The 23,189-nt window shown below is 39.5% G+C and overlaps 3 protein-coding genes across 5 annotated transcripts in view; 2 read left to right on the top strand and 1 right to left on the bottom strand.

The window, feature by feature from the left end:
- Nucleotides 1-4,557, top strand: part of LOC131342446 (ataxin-7) — a 31,995-nt gene extending 27,438 nt beyond the window's left edge. For all 3 annotated transcript variants that reach the window (XM_058373354.1, XM_058373353.1, XM_058373355.1), the window contains 2 exons: nt 149-291; nt 716-4,557. In XM_058373354.1, coding sequence (XP_058229337.1) covers nt 149-291; nt 716-733 — 161 coding nt within the window. In that variant the 3' untranslated portion in view covers nt 734-4,557. The remainder of the gene's footprint in view (nt 1-148; nt 292-715) is intronic.
- A 1,138-nt stretch (nt 4,558-5,695) lies between these two features.
- On the bottom strand, nt 5,696-8,976 carry psmd6 (proteasome 26S subunit, non-ATPase 6). The gene is made up of 8 exons (XM_058373356.1): nt 8,695-8,976; nt 7,924-8,129; nt 7,680-7,825; nt 7,384-7,603; nt 7,107-7,215; nt 6,834-7,002; nt 6,666-6,743; nt 5,696-5,915 (listed from the first exon to the last, which is right to left on the bottom strand). The coding sequence occupies exons 1-8, from the start codon at nt 8,837-8,839 to the stop codon at nt 5,819-5,821; spliced, it is 1,170 nt and encodes a 389-aa protein (XP_058229339.1). The 5' UTR covers nt 8,840-8,976; the 3' UTR covers nt 5,696-5,818.
- Nucleotides 8,977-10,740: 1,764 nt separating this feature from the next.
- On the top strand, nt 10,741-22,956 carry slc2a9l1 (solute carrier family 2 member 9, like 1). Its single transcript, XM_058373012.1, has 12 exons — nt 10,741-10,780; nt 11,959-12,054; nt 12,569-12,729; nt 13,002-13,126; nt 13,770-13,899; nt 15,329-15,477; nt 15,697-15,884; nt 17,957-18,067; nt 19,481-19,582; nt 20,170-20,245; nt 20,329-20,456; nt 22,638-22,956. The coding sequence occupies exons 1-12, from the start codon at nt 10,757-10,759 to the stop codon at nt 22,818-22,820; spliced, it is 1,473 nt and encodes a 490-aa protein (XP_058228995.1). The 5' UTR covers nt 10,741-10,756; the 3' UTR covers nt 22,821-22,956.
- The last annotated feature ends 233 nt before the right edge of the window (nt 22,957-23,189 follow it).

A 23,189-nucleotide genomic window follows, 5' to 3' on the forward strand; every position in this document is an offset into this window, starting at 1 on the left:
AACAATGATGTGGCATTTAATCATCAACTAATATATAACTCTATTCACTATTTTATCACTATTATATCTGACTTTTGTGTTTTCTTGGCATATCCTGTGTGTAATTCCGTTTGTAGCAATGAAGTGTTCTTTTTTTTTTTTTTTGCAGCATCTGCAGGGGGAGGTGGAGGGGCACAGGGGCCTAGCAGGCCTAAAATGGCCAAGTCTCCAGCCATCAACAACATTCACGGCAAGCACGCGCGGGCCATGCCGGGAACTCCGGGGCTTCACAACAACTCACTAATACATCAGGTGTGTGTGGCTCTCAAGGCGTCGAGGGTTTGCAGACTTGCTTAATTGTTAGAGAAATCGCATTCTTGCACTTCTTTCAAGTACATGAATGATGTTGGGCAATTCTGCTATACTCTATTTTGGTACGTTAGCCGTATTGCAGACATCTGGGCGAAGAAGAAAAAGGGTTCTATGGTCTGAGGAGACCAAAACACTTTGCCCTTGTTTGGTAGAAACCCAGCACTCTCTTAAGAACTCGTAAGAATTGTGAGAATGCTAAAATACTTATGCAAGGCACTGTGTGTGAAAAATGTCTAAGCTTTGAATGATTTATTGCCAAACTCCATGTTAGTTCTGTACTTGTATATAAATGTATACATGTATCTCTTGTTTGTGTATAAATGCAGTGCGGAATTTTAACACTCCTCTCATCTTCCTGTCCTAGCCAAAGGCCCGTCCCTGACACAGGTGGGCCGGCTCTGGGGGTGCGAAGCGGTGGAGCGGAGCTCCCTTAGCGCCCGTCACGGCACACTGCACGAGGCCTTCTTCTTCTTCTTCTTCTTCTTCTTCTTCTTCTACTTCTCTTACTCTCAGCTTCCCACAATCCTCAGGGTGGAGAGCACACTGGGCTGCTGAGTGACGGCGCGCTGTTTCTCCCGGCCACAAGGGGGCATCACACAGGTGGCAAATACACCATGAGAGGGGCACATCAGTGTGTGCGCATGCTTGTGTATGTGTGTGTTTGTCTGTGGTGAGTGGACGAAATGCCAGTCGCTGCAGTGGCAGGCAGTGTGTGATGCAGACGTACAGTAAAGGGCTGGTTATTGGGCCACGCCTACACATCGTCAGACGGACTTCATCACAGCATCAGACGGACTTCATTAGCGAAAGAGCATTTCGGTCGATTTGTGTGTGTGTGTGGGTGATACCGGAATACTGGAAATGAAAATTCTGTGTGAACTGTGAGTGTTGGAGGGTGGAGCACAGGAAAAGGATCGAATATCAGGAGTCTCAGAGAAGAAAAAAAAAATGCAATCCCGTTTGGTATAATGAACATATTTATTTTCTGAAAGGGGGAGTTATGTACAATAACGCAATTCAGCACATTTTTGAGAGAACTAAAAAAAAGAAAAAAAAAAGTATCCAAACAGCCTAAGGGTAAAAATGATGAGCGTTGATTTAAGTCTTAATATTTCATTAGAAAACATTTTGTTTACATACAGCAACCATGGAACAAAATGTTATTTTGCAGCTACATTGAAATCAGCAGTAACTTCCTTAACCTTTTAGAAATCTAGAATTTAAAATTGTAGCTCGTTAACTCGGCCCAGGTTCGGTTTTAATACGGCTTTAATTTACGTTCTCGTAACACAAAATTCAGCACTGCTAACGAGTCGGACTGAAACTTTTTCGTACGGAAAGCTAAGCAGCTTCTGCTTATTGTTTCCATACTTTCATTAAAGGAATGAAATTTCAGCTTTTCATCTCTATCCACCACACGTGTGTGTGTGTGTGTGTGTGTGTGTTTACCACGGACAAGAATTCCTACTCTCTAAAAAATATCTATGTATTAAAAAAAAAAAATCCTGACAATCCAGGTTAACCTTCTGTTTAATGTCAAACGCTTGACCTGAAACTTTTGATTAAATGAGTTACTCTTTTAACAGCAGGCTGTCTGCACAGGTCCGTGTCGTACTAAGATCCTTTTATTGTTAGTGTTGCAATGGTTGTTTATGTAATTTACGTTATATATTAGACCTAAGTGAGCTGGAGTAAACCGGCTGTCTGTTCTTATTTTCAGAAAAAAGCGTAGTAATCACACGTTGTCTCGGTGTCTGGTCATGTGGGGAGACTCCACTGCAGTCTCAACATCTGAATGAATTATCAGAAAACCACCGGAGTTTGTGAGCCACACTAGAGTTCCTAATGAAAAATTAAAAACGTTGGTGGATAGAGATAAGGTTGAAAATCACCGAAGTTTCATTTTAATCGGTTATAACGAAGCTCCTCACTTCATGTCCTCTCTAAAACCTGACTTTGAACCGTCAGTGTTAGCAGTGAGAACCGTGCGCCCGTCGGTTTTTATTCAGCTCTACACGCCGCTACGCAGTCGGACAGATTGCTGATCACCTTTCGTACCTGTCAAACTACAATCTCCCAGATCTCCCTTAATCACTACTGGACAAATCAGGCTGTAAGGGGACGAGTGCTTATCTCAACACACTAAACGAGACCATGCAATTTCTTACATAGACTTAGTCTATTGTGTGCAGCAGCACAGGATCTACACTAGAACGTGTAAGACGTTCATCTCGTCTGTTAGCGACTCGACAACAACAAGGAATACTTCACTCACATTTGCAGCTAAGAACGAAAGCTGCACGACTGTTTCCTTCACTCTACTACCCTTCATCCATTAATAGCAGAAATCTGCATGAGTGCTTTCACACTTTGGGGTTTTTTTCCTCCCCGTAGAAGAAAAAAGCGAGAGCGAGAGTTGTTTTGCGGCGTTCCCACTGTAACCATAACGACGCACTGGCAACGTAATATAGATTCGATTTCTGTAGATTCTCTCACTAGCTGAATGAATTTTTATTTTTCTCTCTGTTGTGAATGTGCAGCGTGCACGAGTGTCACCTTGCACTCTGAGTCGACTCACCTGGACGAAACGAATCAGACGTGAGCTGTCGAAGTACAGAGCCTGGGATTGGGGACTTCAAGCAGGAAATTAGAAAATATATGCAGTAATCATCTTGGCACTTATTCAGCTCCCCTGTTCTTCATGCTTGTATCATTTTTTGGTGATTTGAGCTGTTTTTCTGAAAGAAATTGAATATTTATCAGTCCGAAACGACCCTCAGATCAATGTGAAACCAAATAGCAAACAAACCAAAAGAATCAGTTTTTGCTCTGATGGAGACTCTGGGAAAACGGGTGTGAAAGCACCTTGATGGGTTTTTTTGTTTTCTACTTTGTTTAGTTTCCCCCACTGGGACATCATGCATTGTTGTTTAAGGGGGGAAAATCATGCCAAGTGTGAAAGCAGCCTAAATTTGTCCTTTTATACCAGAACAGGGGTGGCGAGGTCAGTGGTCAGCGGCAATACACAGAACTACAGAATATGAGACACTGTGAGAAGCTCCTAAGGTGACGCTTAGCCCTATAGCCCCATGTTTTCTCTTTCTCTCTCTCTCTCTCACACAAACACACACACACCACTGAGTGAATTGAAAAGCAATTCCCGCTCTAGCGTACAGAATGACCACTATGGTTTCTTTTCTATCGCCACTTCCAGTACTGACTAATCTCCCTGTCCTAACACAGTGTTTTGATCATTGACACGGACAGGATTTTCTACGAATCCAAAAATCATAAAGAGCTGGCAATCGAATCTCGTTAAGCTTTGAGAGTATTAGGTATAAAGTCGTGGAGGCAAATAAATAAAAATTCTGAACTGATGTCAGTCAGCGATCGCAGCTGAGGGGAAAAAAGAGAGCTTTTTTTTTTTCTTTTTTTCTTTTTTTTCTTCCTCCTATCTTTTTTTTTTTTTCTATCGACGAATATTGAAGTCAACCCTATTTCAGAATACATATTTTGTTAAAAAATGAGAAAAAAAAAAAAAGAATCGAGAGAATTGTACATACGGAGATGTATTTTTGCACAGGCATTTTCTTACACGTTTTTTGGTACAGTTGAGATCGTTATTATTTATTTCGTGAATGGATCCGTTTTAAGATTTGAAGTGGTTCACTGCCAAGCCAATAATGCAATATGCCTCTTAAACAAAAACGAAAACGGAGCTTCTTCTTTATAGCTGTGGACTGAAATCCTTATGAAGGAGCGTTGCCACCTTAAGTGGAGAAAAATCATCTTTTTCCTTTTCTTTCTCGCTTTTTCTGCTAAGTGAAATGAATCAAGAGGATGTTCTTAAAAAAAAATGGCCCCCAAACCCTCCCCATAGATTTCATCAATCAACCCATTTCACTAGTCGTTCGTGTTTAAGGATGGCGTGGGGCTGTCGACGAAGAAAAAGAAGACTTAAAAGAAGCAATTTAATAAGGATGCACCGCCGTTGCCAAACTTCTTTATATCTCGAAAACACTGCAGTCGTTCTCTTTTTTGCAGCTTTTTAAACTAATAACAAAGCGGAAAAGTGCCTGAATTCGTTTCTCACCTGTTTTAGTAATCGGTAAATTCTGTTCCACGTTACACAAGTGTTATATCAATGGTTTTGTAGAAACTTAATTTCTTATTGTTCTTTTTTTTTTTTATAAAAAAAAAACAAAAACAACAACAAAAAAAATATTTCTCTGTCCATTATGTGATCTTTTTTTTTTTTTCTATTCTTTTCTTTTCTTTTCACTGCGTGGTGAAACAAACCCGAGGGTACAAATCAAAATCAAGGTTTTCAGTGCTGGTTTAGACCACGCCCTCGTTCGTGCTCCCTTGAAATAATTACAGGACGGAAAATAGACAAAACAAACAAAGCATAATTTCTGTCTGTATAAGAAATCTGAAGTCTGTATAATTTGCCAATTTGATGAATGATATGCACTTGTATTGGCTGGATGATTTGCCAGCTGAATAAATAGCGAGCAGGTTGAAGTGATGAAACTTGTGGACAAAATGTGATATTTCTAATACATTAAGTATTTTATTGATATATATATATATCTATCTTCATGGTTGCTTTCTGCTCCTGAAGCCTGCACTGAGGCCTTCAGACGCACTTCTAAAACAAAAAATAGGAAATAAAACGTCTGTTAAGATGCCGCTAGATTCCCTTCACCTAAGGGGAACCTCGAGGGCGTATCGGAGCAGACTCTCGCTAATTCTGTATAAGACGGCTTTTTTTCCCCTAACGCAGTCACGTTTCGTCTTCTTTTCCGATTCTTCTTTTCCTTTCATCTTTAACCGAGATTCACTTCTTTGTCAAATTTGTTCGAGCTCCACTGGCAATGTTTTTTTATGATGGAAATGTTTTCGATAAAAGAAGCACAGATACAGAATGTGAATCACAGCTCCGAAACATCGAGACCGAGCGAAAGAGAGAAAAAAATAATAATATTCGAGTGTGTATATTTGAGGGTTTTTTTGTTTTGTTTGTTTCGATTTTGTTTTCTACATAATCCAATCATTTGAACAGCTGGACTTTTGTGTGTTGGCTGCTATGTAATTCATGAACAAACATAGTAGGTTAGATTTACGTAATATTTAAAGAAAAAGATTGTATAGTCTATTTGTTTTGTAACAGGTTTTCTGTAAATAAAAAAAAAAGTAATTTATACTGTTATTTATAAGAAAAAGAAATACTCGAGTCTGTGCTTTTTTTGTGTGGGTGTGGGGTGTTGTGGATGTTTTGTTGTTTCAGGTCAGCTAAAAACGTCCTGGATCTTCTGCTGAAACTCGACACAGTGACACAGGCTTCTCTGAAAAGGTTTTATTAGATACTGTACATAAAACAAAAGTCAAGACATCCGAATTGGGGGGGAATCCGAACAACTATCAAATGCCTACAGAGCAAAAGTCTCCTGCTTGCGTGAACATGCTACATGTTGATAACCCGAGAGAGCTTCTGCACTCTGTTCAGCAGGAGGTCGCCTTTCTTTATGGTTTCCTGATACTGCCAGTTCTTACTGTCAGGCCTGAGAGAGAGAGAGAGAGAGAGAGAGAGAGAGAGATGTTAGTGTCAGACAGGCGTGTGATAACTGGAAGTAAGGATCATACTGGAGCGCGATCCTTTTCCCCTACAAACATGTGAATGATGCTTGGTTCAGCACAGAACCATCAAACTACTCTAAAAGGAACGTCTGTCTGTGTGTAAATGTACGATCCGGATACGCTGCTATAGGTACTTCCTCTAAAGATAAGGTCTCTGGAAATCTCTCAAACCTACAACTGTCTATGAGCAATGAATAATGTTAAAAATAGAGCACTTCTCCAACAGGCATGAGAACACCTGGGTGTACCACAACGCTGTTCTGTGAACTGATCTGAATCGATAATAAATAGACAGCAATGTTTGGAAGAACTCTTCTTATCTGTGAAGCATGGTGGTGGGTGCATCGTGGTTTAGGCTGTGAGTAAAAGTGTTCAAATAGAAAAAAAACAATGTGTAATTAACAGGGTTTCCAATGTCTACTAAACCCTCAGAAGAATATATCATGTATATAATGGGACACAGTTTCAGACCTCTGGTCAAAGAATCATGGATTTGACTTTTCTCCAAATGTCTCCACCTCCAATTTAATCCTGTTTATAGTTCTAGAAAGAATACACCGGTCACTGTATAAGACTGCACTGTTTTTTCCCCTCACACAGCACATTAACAGACGCTCTCCCTCATTTTGTCCACCATGTGCTGATCACTAATCCCTCCCAGAGATGGTGTTTACCTGTTGGTCTCGACGATCTCGTTCACTTTGTCTATCTTGCAGTGCAAGCGTCCTGCTGCGATAAATCGCGACAGCTCTCTGAGGAAGAACGACAGCAGACGTGTGTGAGAAAAACGTCTAACGGTTTTACAGACTGGTCTAAACACACGATAACAGACGTGTACGCACTGGTCAATGAACTCCGTGCTGACTCCGAAGGCCTCGGCCATGTAGCCCAGCGTGAGGGAGCGGTACGACTCCAAGAGCTGGCTGTAGGCCAAAATCCGCATCTCGCGCACGTAGTAACGGTAGTGAGGAGCAAAGAGCCAGTCCTTCTTCATCTCCTGCTCCACACGAGCTGCAGCCGTGCAGAGAGAAGCAGGCAAATTAATAAAGGGGAGAGAGAGAGAGGGGAAAAAAAAAGATCTGACCTCACAATGAGAGAAAGCGATCAGGACTCACCCAGAGACTGGAAGAAGATGGAGTAACGGCATTCGTAGAGGGAAAACAGGTACTGGCGCACTCCAGGAAGACTGTGCAGCACCTCCAGAATCTCTGCTCCTTTAATCACCTGGAAAAAGACCAGCAATTACTATTTTTATACCAGAAATAATAACTATGTTTTCTGTAAATAAGTAATCACAACACCACTATTTTCCCATAATGCGCCCCAACAGGAAGTCGTAGACTTCCACTCTGTCTCAAACCCGTGATGAGGCAGTGCTGTGAAACACCTCACCTTCTCCCTCAGGTCCGGCCTCTTCAGCGCGATCATGCACACGTAGACGGTGTACGTGACAAACGTCTTGTAGTCCATGAGCTCGTAGGAGGTGAAGGTGGACACGGTGTCCAGGAAAAGCTCGGCTGCCTGCTTGAAGTCTCTGATGGCGACGCAGTACAGACCCTGATAGACCTTCAGACGGTTCCTCCTGTCCCAGTCTCCGCCCTCTTCGATCAGACTGCCACAGGACGGGTTACATGTTCACATATATACGCCTCAAACTTTCACTTAAATAGAAATGTCTTGTTTTTTACCTCTTGGCTTTCTCGGTGTTGCGCGTGATGAGGTCGCTGTCCATGTAGAACAGCCCGATCCTCAGCAGGTAGAAGACGATGTCTAACCGGTGGCCCAGGGCGACGGTTTTATCATACGTTTTCCTAAATGCAGTCAGGGCTCCTTCCTAAATCACAAGGGAAAACAAAGATCAAGACTTAAAAACATGGTAGCAGCAGCCATGCAGGACATCCAGGATATTCCACACTAAATCTCCTCTCTCACCTTGTCTCCGATCCTAATCAGATACTCCGCTTTGGCCATCATGGCGTCCCGGATCTCACTCTCGCCGAGGTTCTTCTCCGCGTCCTCCAGAACCTCGTCCAGGCGCTTCAGCTCGTCTTCGTTAGCCTTCTTCATTTTGCTCAGCAGGTCCGAATCCACGGGCCACTTCAGTTCTTTACACAAGGTCTCGTAGTAAGGAGCCATGTCTAAAACACACACACACGTTAGAGCTGAAACACTAGCAGAGCTTCAAGTGACAATGAACAAGTAAAAAATAAATAATTTTAATTTAAAAAAACTAAAATTAAGACTCTTTAAAATGCACATAAAAATACGTATTAAAAATAATAATAATAAAAAATAATCTGATCAAAGAAATCGATGTCATTTTTTCTTCTATATACAACCACGCATTTTAAAGGTTAATTTAATTTTTTCCCTTAGCGAGTGTTTTACTAAACAAGATCAATAAAGCCACATTAGCCACTTTTTTTTCGCACCCGCATTCCGTCAAAACCCCGCCTCCTGCGCGTTAGTGCTACACCTCGACTACCGCACGGATTGGACCGTTTCAGCATCATCAGCCAATCATCATCCAGAAGGCGGGTTTTTCGTCGCAATACAGGTGGAAACAGTAACATCGTTAGCGTTCCGTTAGCAAGATTTCATTCTACCTCACACAGCGTTCAGAGGACGCTTACAACGAGCCTACAATAAGGACAGATGTTAATATTAGACTGTAGGAGATGAGGAACCGGGTTCTTGACTCACTGTTCGCCCGGATCGCCTCCATGAGCTCGGTCTTCACCTCAGCGTCCTGTCTGTGGCCATCGAGAGTCAGCAAAAACTTCAGCTGCGCGATCCGCAGGTCGGGGTTTTTGGGTAATCCTTCTTCTTCCAGGTTTTCCAAAGGCATTGTGGCGGATTTGGTGTTATTTCAGCGGACGGGAGATCAGTAATAACGGCTGGAGCTGACACTGACAAGCAACGATGACTATGAAGAAATCTAAACAACAGGAGAAATGTATGAACTCCACTTCCGGCGAGCCGCAACTCAACGACGAGGAGGAAAGAGGGCGCGCGTGCAGGAGTGAACAGCGGAGAAAACGCGCTACTGACACCTAGCGGTCGGGTTTGTGTACTACTACTACTACTACAGCCAGCTTCAACTCTTAAGTGTTTACTGTTATTCTGCTTTCTCATGATAGGAATGAGATTTAATTATTTACTCTCACTGAACATGATGGACACTGAGAGACAAGAGACAGGAGGGACTCACTGACACAGCGAGACAGTGTGATCTGACTCACTGAAACGTCTTTCATCTGAAACGTCCTGTTTCACTAAAGCCTCTGTGTAATTGTATACATTTCTAAAAATGAAATATTATAGATAGATAGATAGACACACAGACAGACAGACAGACAGACAGACAGACAGATAGATAGATAGATAGATAGATAGATAGATAGATAGATAGATAGATAGATAGATAGATAGATAGATAGATAGATAGATAGATAGATAGATAGATAGACACACAGACAGACAGACAGACAGACAGACCGATAGATAGATAGATAGATAGATAGACAGACAGATAGATAGATAGATAGATAGATAGATAGATAGATAGATAGATAGATAGATAGATAGATAGATAGACAGACAGATAGAAGACATTGTATTGGCATTCTTTTTTTTTTTTACACATGAATTTTGTTGGTCAATTATTTCACAGTAATTTTCTGGAATTAATTTTTTATTTACAGAAATAAATAAATAAATAAATAAATGCTACTACTACTACTACTAATAATAATAATGATAATAATAATAATTTTAAGCAGTTTTAAAAGTGAAGGAAGAAAAAAGTATTATATAAAAAAAATGAAAAAGAATAATATTTAAGATGTTTGTGTGAAGCTGCTCTCAGGCTGCTCTGATGTCCTTCTAGAAACATCTCTGTATGTGGAAAGTGTACAGTGGAAGCATCTGCTGCTGTGTAGTTTTTATTTTTAATTAAGTAAAACTTTCTGTTAAAGATCTGCTGGAGCCTATCCCAGCACACATTGGGTGAAAGGCAGGGGTACACCCTGGACAGGTCACCAGTCCATCACAGGGCCACACATAGACAGACAACCACACACACTCACTCCTATGAGAAATTTAGAATTACCAATCAACCTAATGTACATGTTTTTGGACTGTGGGAGGAAACCGGAGTACCCGGAGTAAACCCACACAGGCACGGGGAGAACATGCAAACTCCACACAGAAAGGCCCCTGCCTGTTCGAACCACAGGATTTGAACCCAGGACCTTCTTGCTGTGAGGCAACAATGCTAACCACTAAGCCACCGTGCTGTCCTGTGTTAAAGATAAAACATTGCAGCAAGAAAGCATCACTCGTGTAACCGGGAGGCAGAACGTAATTCAAGGCCGTCTTGTGTGCTTTAAAGCAGCAGTTTGTATTACAAGTTTTTGTTAAAGTGCCCTCTGCTGGCTGCGAGGTGAATTACACCAGCACTAAAACATGCCTCATTCAGAATAATAGAGATCCTTCTCCACTTTGTTGAAGCTTAAGAGTTAAATAAAAATCTAAAAACGCTGACACCTTTAATTCAGAGGCCGAGTCACACTCAAACCTCTTCCCAGACGTCACGCTTTTATTATATAATGAATATTTAACACACTAATGTCTAACCTCTCTGCCTTTTGTAATGTAGCAGCAACCTGGCGTCAAAAATTAAGCTTTTTACCTGAAATGTGTAACCAAGCATAAGATGAGTTTGTTTAAAAAGATTCAGCAGCGTTACACTCCATAAACAGACATGGAGAGCTCTGTGAAGCAGCTGGTGAGTAAAATTTCTCTTCTGCCTTTCTGCCCTTCTTCTGTTAATCCTGACTTCCAGAAAAATATAGAAAAGAAAATAGAGTCAATAGCTGAATTTGAGATTATTGCGGCTCGATTTGTGCATTTTATTTCTTCAAAAATTGTGCTTTTTTTGTGGAAAACTAGTTGAATTGGTAACATTTCAAGCACAGGATTCTTTTTTAAACTACTAGTGAAGACACGTGTAATGGCTTTTTATAATAGATTTTTATAATGGTACAATAATACTGGTACAACCCAATATTAATGTTTTAGTGCATCTTAGATAACGGTATGTAAGTGTAGTCGTAGTATAAAGTCTTAAATCTCGCAAATTCAACCAAAACTGTGAGAAATAATTATTAAAATGGACCTGAAAAGATTTAGAAATTAAAATATTTCAGACAGTGTACATACAGTACACATAGCTTTAAAGTATATGAACAATTAGACCACAAAAAATCAATAAATACATAAATAAATCAATTGGATACCTCATTTATCCATCCATCCATCTATTCATCGATCTATCCATCCATCCATCCACCCATCCATCTATTCATCGATCTATCCATCCATCCATCCATGGATCAATCCAACCATCTATCAATCCCTTAATCCATTGATCCATCCAAATATGCATCCATCCTTCAATTCATTCATCCCTCTATTCATCTATCTATTCATCCATCCATCTACTTATACATCTATTCCTTAATCCATCTATTAATCCATCCATCTGTTCATCCATCTATCTATTTATACATCTATTCATCTGTCTATTCATCCATCCATCCACCTATCTATTCATCCACCTATCTATTCATCCATCCATCCATCCATCCACCCATCCATCTATTCATCCCTCCATCTATTCATCCATGTATGTGATGTGGCCAAGGAAAGTTTACAGCCTCCAGTTTGTGTATAGTTTAGTGTTGGGAATCGATATATATTGACATAACACTGAGATTCTTTATTGTGGCAAACTTAATATAAGATTTTTAAATATTAACTCTGATTTACTTTACATCATTATTAGAGACGGTACTGATCCCTGACCTAACCATGTTATCAACAAAATAACTGCTGGATTTCGGAGAAAGAAAAAGACTGGATTTAGATTTTTTTCTGTAACTGAAAGTGTTTGAATGGTCGCAGGTCCAGGGCAAGGCTTTGCTCTTCATCATCGTTGTTGGTTTGGGAGGATCGTTTCAGATCGGATGTCACGTCACGCTGATCAGCTCTCCCTATCCTGTGAGTCAATCCTCTGTGGCATTTACAGAAGTGTTCAATAAACATTACGAAACTTTTGTAGGAAGCGTGGCATCTATCTAATGGTCTGTCTGTCTGTCTGACTGTCTGTCTGTCTGTCTGTCTATCTACACCATCTCAGACTAAGAACAAACGGTTAAAAAATATATTGTTTATTAAATAAAGAAGGTTTGTTCTGGATGTTTTCTGTAAGCAGATGTTTTTAACATCTATGGAAGAAGTCATTTTTTGTCTTATATATATATATATATATATATATATATATATATATATATATGATAATATTTTCTTATATTCATCAGTTGAAATCACTGGACGTTTCAGTGGTATCAAAAAAAACAAAAACAAATTTAACTTTTTTTTTTTAAATTTGACTGAGACGCATCGCTAGTTATTTTTCTACATGAACATGCCTCCTACTGTACTGTATTCCTCTGATGTTTAGTCTCAGTGTCTAACAGATATTTATTCCATGTCTTTGCTGATCATGCCACAGTTCATTAACAGCTTTATAAACAGCAGCTGGACTCAGCAGTATGGTCAAGCTCCAGGAGAAGACACGCTCACACTCCTCTGGGCTACATTCGTGGCCTTTTACTCAATCGGTGCACTCTTTGGTGGCATAAGTGTCCAGTTTGTCCTGAATCTTCTCGGGAGGTGTGTGTGTGTGTGTGTGTGTTTTATGGTTTGACTTTTTTCCTATTTATTAATGAGGACTTAATATCTCACAGGATGTCAGTCATTAGGCAAACATCTATCCAGCAAAACATTACAGCACTAATCTAACCAGAACATTGCCATAGTGTACAGCAGAGTGTTCACAGACACAGAGTTCTGCATAGATTATTGCTTAATGTCCTTTTTTTTTTTCATTTCAAAAGAACACACTTACCTTCCACTCAGTCTGGATTTTTGAATCCTTCTCGCAGGAAAAAAGCCATGATGTGGAACAGTATGCTCAACATTGTCGCTGTAGCCATCATGATGACAAGCAGAGCTGCTAACTCGTTTGAGATGATCATTTTGGCTCGCTTCCTGTTCGGTGTAACCTCAGGTAACCTCTCAACCCCCAACCAGTTTGTGTATTATGTACAGGTCTGTCCATAATTAATTGCAGTTTTATTTAATATAATAATTTATATTAATTAATTAATTTTCTTAAATATAATCATTTTTATTTTTTTTTGTGTTGTGCTTTTTATTCTATGTGCAAAACATTGCTCTTACATGTTGGTAACTGTTAAACAATTCATCGTACCATGGAGAGACTAACAGCATCACTCCATTTTTCACGTTTCTTTGTATTTTACATGATTTACGTACTTTTTATTGAAAGGATAATTTTGTGAATTATTACTTTTAATATACATTTTGAATTATTACCGCTTGATTGGTATAGCACTTTGACCCAACTTTATTTATTTATTTATTTATTTATTCTTTCATTCAGTCATTATTATTATTATTATTATATATTGATGATGATGATAATAATAATAATAATAATAATAATAATAATAATAATAATAATAATAATGTGGTAGTCCTGTTCAGTTTATGCCAGAGACTTTAAGTAGGGTTGATTTTTTTTTTAAATCTTCTAATCATTGATTATTTTATTTTATTATTAATAATATGAATAATATAATATTATTTAAAAATGTTATTAATATTATTTTATTCATTTTATTATTAAGGCTTAGGTGGAAACATCCACAGCATCTACCTCGGAGAGAGCTCACCCAAGAACATAAGAGGAGCCGTGTCAGTAACGATGGCTACCTTCAGCAGCATCGGGAAGCTGGCGGGGCAGATCGCAGGTCTGAGGTGAGGAAATGAGAAGCTACTGGAGCGTGCAGGTCTAATCCTATAGCATTTAATTACAAATCAAATGGAACTGAATCCACACAATTTATAACCAGCTTCGGTCTTTAACCCTGGCTGTTGATGTAAGCGAAAAAGGGGAAATATAAGGCATGGTAATGTTTATAATTAGGGTTTAAATGATAAGAGCTCATGGGAGACGATCTGACACACCTTTAGCTTAAATGACTGACGGGAAAATGAGTTATATATAACATAACTCCAACACGATGTGAGTGCTGAGACCTAACTATAATATATATAATTTATAATATATTATTATATAATATTATTATATATATATAATATATAATAATTTCAGTTACCAGAAATTTTAACCTCAGATATTAAACGGCTAATTTTTTATAACAGCGGGGCAGATCGCAGGTCTGTGGGGGTTTGAGTGATTTGGAAAAATGAGAAGTTACTGAAGCATACGAAGTATTTACAACCAGAATCTATTAAACATGGCATGAAATTAATTACTTTTCTTTTCTTTTCTTTTATTAAACAAGACAAAGTTTCCTTTTCTCACTTTCCTTTCTTCTTTTCTTTTCCCTTCTTTTCTTTTCTTTTTCTTTTCTTTTCTTTTCTTTTATTAAACATGACATGGTATTAAAGTTTCCTTTTCTTTCTTCTTTTCTTTTCTTTTCTGTTTGCAATCTATTAACAAACACGGCATGATAGTTTTCAGCGAAACCTCGATGTAAAAACTGTGTAGAATAACACACTTCTTATCGAAAAACTTAGCCATGTCGCTAAACCCGGCCAGATGTCTGAGGCGATTTTAAATGATACCTTTTTAGAAAAATCTGAAATCCTTTCAGGTTCATACAAGATTTTTTTGAATATCGCTTTCAGAAATCCTGTCAGGTCAGCCTGGTCACATTCAAATATTTGACACACAAAAACTTCTGAGAGGAATTTAAGTCAATTTAGCCATATAGCTAGCATAGACAAACCTGGTCATATTTGTCTGACAGGATTGTTTGTTTGTTTGTAATCATCACTGCTAATGCTATACAGATAGCTAACACACACTAACCTGACAGGATTTCTGAAAGGATTAAATGATCTTGTATGATCTTCGTGTCCAAGGCTAACCTGAAAGGATTTATGATTTTTCTGAAACTTAAAATTCTCTCAGACATATGGGCAGGTTCGTCTATTTTTAAGCTTTTCAGCATGACAGTATTTCAATTCCTCTCGGATGTATTTGTGTGTGAAATATTTTCAAATGGGACTCTCAGTGCTTTCAGAAATCCTGTCAGGTTAGCTTCTGCTATACCTAGCTGTCTGTGTTAGCTGGCTGTGTATAATCCTCTAACTCCAGCTAGCTCTATTCTCAGTGATTCATCATTCATGCTAATAAACACTCTGTCTGTTGTGACAGTGAGATCCTGGGTCGAGAGGATCTGTGGCACATCCTGCTCTGTGTTCCAGCGTTTATTGGTTTCGTTCAGATATTTGCACTGCCCTTATTTCCTGAAGCACCAGGATATTTACTGATAGAGAAAGGGAAGCTGGAGGAGTGTAAAAAAGGTGAGCATTTAGCTTTGTATGATTAATCTATCTATTATTTGTCAAAGCTAAAAATCTATGACATTTATTTTTATTTGTCTTAATCCGCAGCCAACACAATTAGCTTTTTATCCATCAATGGTTACATGTAATGTTGAGAAGCATCTGTGAGACAAGTCAGTTCTGGTTATCTTTTAGGTTATGGCTACTCATGAAGTAAAAAAGCCTGTGTTGTTGCAGCTCTGCAGTACCTGTGGGGTCCGGGTGACTATAAACTGGAGCTCGAGGAGATGCAGGAGGAGCAGGCTGCTCTGAAGGGACAGCGCAATAAGAATCTGTTTGAGCTGCTGACAGACTCAACCGTTCGCTGGCAGTGTCTCTCTCTGGTGGTCCTCTTTGGATGCATCCAGTTCTGTGGTATCGCAGGAGTAAATATCCCAAAGACATAACTTCTACATTATAAATGTGTATATATATATATATATATATATATATATAACAACTTCCTGTCTGTTGCTTAGATTATAACCTATTTTTATTTATTGTTGGAACGGTCTGCTTCAAAACACTGATCGTTTGTGATCTATGAACATGAACATGTTAAGCTAACAGCTTCGCATCTTAACATGGCTAAAAATGAGTCAGGTGAGCAAACTGAGATAAAATGCAAGAGTTATGTTAAATACATTTATGCAATGTTACATTTCTAAATTGTAACGTAAAGATCAGAGGATATAAAATGGTGCTGTCTGACCTCTAGTGGTGGATGAATTTGTGGAAAGTTAGGATCTAATAATAAATAAAAAAAAGAGGGGAGGGTGATGCAAGACCACTGAGACACCGATACCTGTCTAGAAACTTTGAGGAATTTATTTCCACACAAAAAAAGCTTGACACTTAGTTGTTTAAAGTCCACCTGCCTGGTGCTTGAACCAGAAATGTCACACTGACAGAATGACCTGTGTGTTTACCCACTGAGCCACCAGAGTACCTTGGTTATAAACTTCACATCAGATCAAACTTTAAGCAGCAACTGGATAACGGTATATGAAGGGTGAATAGAGGAAGTTACTTAATCACACTTGTGGTGCTGTGGTAAAGTGTTGAGTTCTTAATCCTGAGGTCCTTTGGTCAAGCCTTGTGTTGGTTATTTTAATAAAGTGAAACAGGTTTAGTCCTGCTATCGAATGATAAATGCACAAAAATAAATAGAAACTTTCACAAACACTGGTGGATCAGTGGGTTGTATAGGTGCAGTCTGAAGGTTCATGGTTTGAACCTAACCAAGACCAAAAAATGAGGTGTTTATACCAATCTGGACCAAAAATTAGTTTTTTTCAAGTTACTTTTGTTATTTAACTTTATATACTGTAAGTAACAAAGGAAGGTAAATTGCACTGAAAAAACAATATAGTTGATAAATAAATATAAATGATGAGAATAAATAACGAAATAAAAAAGACATGTATATGTAAATAAACATGAAAGAGCCCAGAGTAGCATAACCCCCTGTCCCACCTCTCCAGGAGCCCCAGTTGGGACACACTGGCTTTCACTCTCTTTCTCTCACTTTGCCAGATTGAGTGCCTCACTGGGTTCCAGCACCTTTGGCTCACCAGAGGTGGTCTCGATCCTGTGTGCTTGCAGGGACAGCCCAGACCTCAACCCTAGCACACTGAGCCACCAGTGCTTTCTGATTCCCTCTCTTTTTTGGGGGGGCTTATCTTTATCTGACAACACCTACATCCAGACATGCAATAAAACACAACACAACACCAGAAGCAAGCCTTGAACCAGAACCCTCACACACACAATCTCTTTAGTGTATTAGCTTACTGAGCCACCAGGGTCTTGTAGCTGTTTACCTTTTTGGGGGGGGCTTATCTTTTACTTGACAACACTTAAACACTCAATAAGTCTTTGTAATGAGAATGTAATAGCTAACCCAAGCCTTGAACCCAGACTCTCAGAAACACACTCATAACAGCGTACTAAGTCACCACACCACCAAGGCCTTGTATTGGCACCCTTTTTGGGGATATTTATCTTATCTACAAAGCTAATAAGTGATAATCAGCTCCTCTGTTTATCTGTTTAGATTAACTGTGGCTTTGTGGTAAAACCTTTACATTTCACTCTTGAGGTTCTTGGTTCAAATCTCTTTCAAGAACACTAACTCTTTTGCCCCCCCCACCCAATCGTTACAACTATTGTTGACAATATCCTTGCCAAATAAATGTCCTGGGTTCTTTCATTAATATCCACCATTTAAGTAATTTAGCAAGCAGATAGTTCAGACTCTTCCACCCCTCACAGGAAGATACCCCAGGTGCTCTGGGTTTAAGGAGCAACACCAGAAAATGCTGAAATGCAACAAAACAAAATTGTGGTGCAGTGGATAGTATTGTTGATATTTTGCAAAACGTTAGTAAATCTTTACACTTGTCTGTTTCCGTATGACATATTTCATTCATAATGCACTCCTACTCTGTTTCCACAGATCAGCATTTTTGCTTACAGCCTTTTCCAGGAGGCCGGAATTCCCATGGATAAGATCCGGTACGTCACGCTGGGAGTCGGGGCCTTGGAAATCCTCACCACCATCACGTGTGTAAGTTGTAGATTACATGAGTACGAAGGTCAACATTAAACAGATCACCACTACCTACATGTTAACTAACTCTGATGTGGTACGATCTCTGTGTGACGTGTTAACTCTGATGTGGTACGATCTCTGTGTGACGTGTTATCTCTGATGTGGTACGATCTCTGTGTGACGTGTTAACTCTGATGTGGTACGATCTCTGTGTGACGTGTTAACTCTGATGTGGTACGATCTCTGTGTGACGTGTTAACTCTGATGTGGTACGATCTCTGTGTGACGTGTTAACTCTGATGTGGTACGATCTCTGTGTGACGTGTTAACTCTGATGTGGTACGATCTCTGTGTGACGTGTTAACTCTGATGTGGTACGATCTCTGTGTGACGTGTTAACTCTGATGTGGTACGATCTCTGTGTGACGTGTTAACTCTGATGTGGTACGATCTCTGTGACGTGTTAACTCTGATGTGGTACGATCTCTGTGACGTGTTAACTCTGATGTGGTACGATCTCTGTGACATGTTAACTCTGATGTGGTACGATCTCTGTGACGTGTTAACTCTGATGTGGTACGATCTCTGTGACGTGTTAACTCTGATGTGGTACGATCTCTGTGTGACGTGTTAACTCTGATGTGGTACGATCTCTGTATGACGTGTTAACTCTGATGTGGTACGATCTCTGTGTGACGTGTTAACTCTGATGTGGTACGATCTCTGTGTGACGTGTTAACTCTGATGTGGTACGATCTCTGTGTGACGTGTTAACTCTGATGTGGTACGATCTCTGTGTGACGTGTTAACTCTGATGTGGTACGATCTCTGTGTGACGTGTTAACTCTGATGTGGTACGAGCTCTGTGTGACGTGTTATCTCTGATGTGGTACGATCTCTGTGTGACGTGTTAACTCTGATGTGGTACGATCTCTGTGACGTGTTAACTCTGATGTGGTACGATCTCTGTATGACGTGTTAACTCTGATGTGGTACGATCTCTGTGACGTGTTAACTCTGATGTGGTACGATCTCTGTATGACGTGTTAACTCTGATGTGGTACGATCTCTGTGACGTGTTAACTCTGATGTGGTACGATCTCTGTGACGTGTTAACTCTGATGTGGTACGATCTCTGTGACGTGTTAACTCTGATGTGGTACGATCTCTGTGACGTGTTAACTCTGATGTGGTACGATCTCTGTGACGTGTTAACTCTGATGTGGTACGATCTCTGTATGACGTGTTAACTCTGATGTGGTACGATCTCTGTGACGTGTTAACTCTGATGTGGTACGATCTCTGTGACGTGTTAACTCTGATGTGGTACGATCTCTGTGACGTGTTAACTCTGATGTGGTACGATCTCTGTGACGTGTTAACTCTGATGTGGTACGATCTCTGTGACGTGTTGACTCCTTTGCGCAGAGCATGATAATCGAGCGTGTTGGAAGGCGATTGCTGCTTTGGGGAGGTTTCGGGATCATGGCAGTCCTTATGGTTTTGCTCACCATCACACTTCAGCTTAAGGTGATTCTCTTTTATTTCATATCACTATATAGTGTTGTTTTTTTTTTTGTTTTTTTTTAAATAACTGTCCTGATGATGAATCAGATGTTCATCAGACGTGGGTCACTTTTCCAAACGAGGAATAACTTTATCCTAAAACTTGATATTGAAACGTGACAACAATGATGTGAAAGGTTCGACATTCATTAAACCAGAATAAAAAAGTTTGGATGCCAATTTGTCTTTAAATATTTAAGTATGTAAGTATGTATTACTTACATTTGTTTTTTTAAATACATTAACCATTCATGTTAATTAATATCTAAAATCTGGGTATTTAAACTGTTTTTAATGGTATAATGTAATGTTTATGCCCTTTTATCATGAAGTATTACACACTTTGTTTTATTTCCCTTCTTAAATTTTTATTTCTTGTATTGATATTTTTATGTTACATGTGCCATATTGTGTTTATATGGAGCTTATTATTTCCTGAGCTTCATTTTGAAATTGTTTAACTTGTAATACTTTTCATAAATGATGGAAAATCAACGTCTTGATGAAATCTTTCATGTTTACAAAGTAATTTCATTATTTTCTGTCCTTAGGATTATGATTTTTGGGTTCCGTACTGCAGCATCGCCCTGGTGTTTCTGTTCGTCATCTCCTTCGGAGGAGGACCAGGTAAAACTCGTAACGCTGTGGAACAAGCTGAGATATCGTAAGATTGAACATATGATTCAGTTGGTTTGTCTCTGGATCGACAGCTGGCGTCACCGTACCTCTCAGTTATGAGATGTTTGTCCAGTCGGATCGCTCCGCTGCCTTCGTGCTTCTGGGACTTGTAGTATGGGGAGGCTTGGCTGTATTCGGCTTCGTTTTTCCATTTCTCCTTGTAAGTTGGACACGTGCACCTTTGAATGATGCTTACTGTGTATGTGGGAAGGCTTATATATATATATATATATATATATATATATATATATATATATATATATATATATATATATATACACTATATTGCCAAAAGTATTCGCTCACCTGCCTTGACTTGCATATGAACTTAAGTGACATCCCATTCCTAATCCATAGGGTTCGATATGACGTCGGTCCACCCTTTGCAGCTATAACAGCTTCAACTCTTCTGGGAAGGCTGTCCACAAGGTTTAGGAGTGTGTTTATGGGAATTTTTGACCATTCTTCCAGAAGCGCATTTGTGAGGTCACACACTGATGTTGGACGAGAAGGCCTGGCTCTCAGTCTCCGCTCTAATTCATCCCAAAGGTGTTCTATCGGGTTGAGGTCAGGACTCTGTGCAGGCCAGTCAAGTTCCTCCACACCAGACTCTGTCATCTATGTCTTTATGGACCTTGCTTTGTGCACTGGTGCACAGTCATGTTGGAAGAGGAAGGGGCCAGCTCCAAACTGTTCCCACAAAGTTGGGAGCATGGAATTGTCCAAAATGTCTTGGTATGCTGAAGCATTCAGAGTTCCTTTCACTGGAACTAAGGGGCCAAGCCCAGCTCCTGAAAAACAACCCCACACCATAATCCCCCCTCCACCAAACTTTACACTTGGCACAATGCAGTCAGACAAGTACCGTTCTCCTGGCAACCGCCAAACCCAGACTCGTCCATCAGATTGCCAGATGGAGAAGCGCGATTCGTCACTCCAGAGAACGCGTCTCCACTGCTCTAGAGTCCAGTGGCGGCGTGCTTTACACCACTGCATCCGACGCTTTGCATTGCAATTGGTGATGTATGGCTTGGATGCAGCTGCTCGGCCATGGAAACCCGTTCCATGAAGCTCTCTGCGCACTGTTCTTGAGCTAATCTGAAGGCCACATGAAGTTTGGAGGTCTGTAGCGATTGACTCTGCAGAAAGTTGGCGACCTCTTCGCACTATGCGCCTCAGCATCCGCTGACCCCGCTCCGTCAGTTTACGTGGCCTACCACTTCGTGGCTGAGTTGCTGTCGTTCCCAAACACTTCCACGTTCTTATAATACAGCTGACAGTTGACTGTGGAATATTTAGGAGCGAGGAAATTTCACGACTGGATTTGTTGCACAGGTGGCATCCTATCACAGTTCCACGCTAAAATTCACTGAGCTCCTGAGAGCGACCCATTCTTTCACAAATGTTTGTAAAAACAGTCTGCATGCCTAGGTGCTTGATTTTATACACCTGTGGCCATGGAAGTGATTGGAACACCTGATTCTGATTATTTGGATGGGTGAGCGAATACTTTTGGCAATATAGTGTATATATATATATATATATAGACAGTATATAAACCTCCAAGCAGACACCACTAATGTAATAAGTATTAACTTTTACATAACCACAAGACACTGGAGGAGCCGTGTGTGTGTGTGCTGTTACAGGAAATTAATCAGCAACATGGTGTTGAGACCCCAGTGTTGATTATTTCTCCATAACAGCACATCCTGATGTGTTTTATTTCTTCCTATTCCACAACACTAAAACAGGAAGTTTATTTATTAACGAATGAGACACTTTTTATCCATTTCTAGTTACATTTTGTGCAGTGGTTGTACAGTAGCAGCTGTAATCATTCGCACTCGTGAATCAGGCAAAGAAACTCAGCTTGTCAAGTTCTAGAGAAACCACACAGAGTAAAGAATTTTCCATGAAGTTCTAGCGCTGAATCTCCTCACAGGAAACTGCCCCACATCAACAATTTTTAAACGCAAGTGAGTCATTGCTATAGAAACGATCACATTACACACAGGACCTTAATATAAACCGGGAATTAGTGTCAGAGACGCTGAGGCAGGAATCCGAAATGAAAAATAATTCACTGCTGCTGTGCTAGAAAAAAAAAATCTAAACAATACAGTACAATACAACCAGTTCAATTCCGCTACTCCTATTATTCCACACTATTATTCTCGCATTTAACGCGCATAATTATAGCTATTTAAAACGCTGCAGTCATACCTATGAAAAGCAGTCGGGAATAAAGATTATAATCCTGCCTGGTATTTCTGTTCCCGACTCCTCAACCATAGAAAAGCTTGAACAAAAGCTAACAGAACTCTCTTATGTTCCTCAGGATGCCATAAAGTCCTTCAGCTTTTTGCTGTTCGCGTGCATTTGTCTGGCCGGATCACTCTACTCCGTCTTCATTTTGCCGGAAACAAAGGGCAAAACTCCGCTGGAGATCGCTGAGGATTTTAGAAAAATTAGACTGTGTGACTCTGCGACTGAAGACGAATGTTTGGAGACAAAGCTGTGAAAGAAAAAAGATTTTTTTTGTATGTATGTGAGTGTGTTTATAATTTATGTTCAAATTTTAATATTTTTTTTATTTTTGTTAAAATGTGTTTATATCTTAAAATCCTTATGTTTTATGATTTAATTTTTGATTTTTCAAAAATGATTTTTCAAAAAAAAAAAAATCATGACTTCTTTGTGCTTATGTTCTTAAATATTTTAAACATTTTTGATTTTTAATTTCTTTGCTTTTTTGTAGTTTTCTGTTTATAATTTATTCTCACCTTTATGTTTTTTTGTGTTTAAGTTCAAATATTATTATGATTTAATTTTTGGGGGGGTTTCTTTTGTGTTTATTTTCAAATTTTAATGTTTTTGTTTTTATGTTTTT

The sequence above is a fragment of the Hemibagrus wyckioides genome, linkage group LG21 (genome assembly GCF_019097595.1).
Source record: "Hemibagrus wyckioides isolate EC202008001 linkage group LG21, SWU_Hwy_1.0, whole genome shotgun sequence".
In the NCBI taxonomy this organism is placed as follows: domain Eukaryota; kingdom Metazoa; phylum Chordata; class Actinopteri; order Siluriformes; family Bagridae; genus Hemibagrus; species Hemibagrus wyckioides.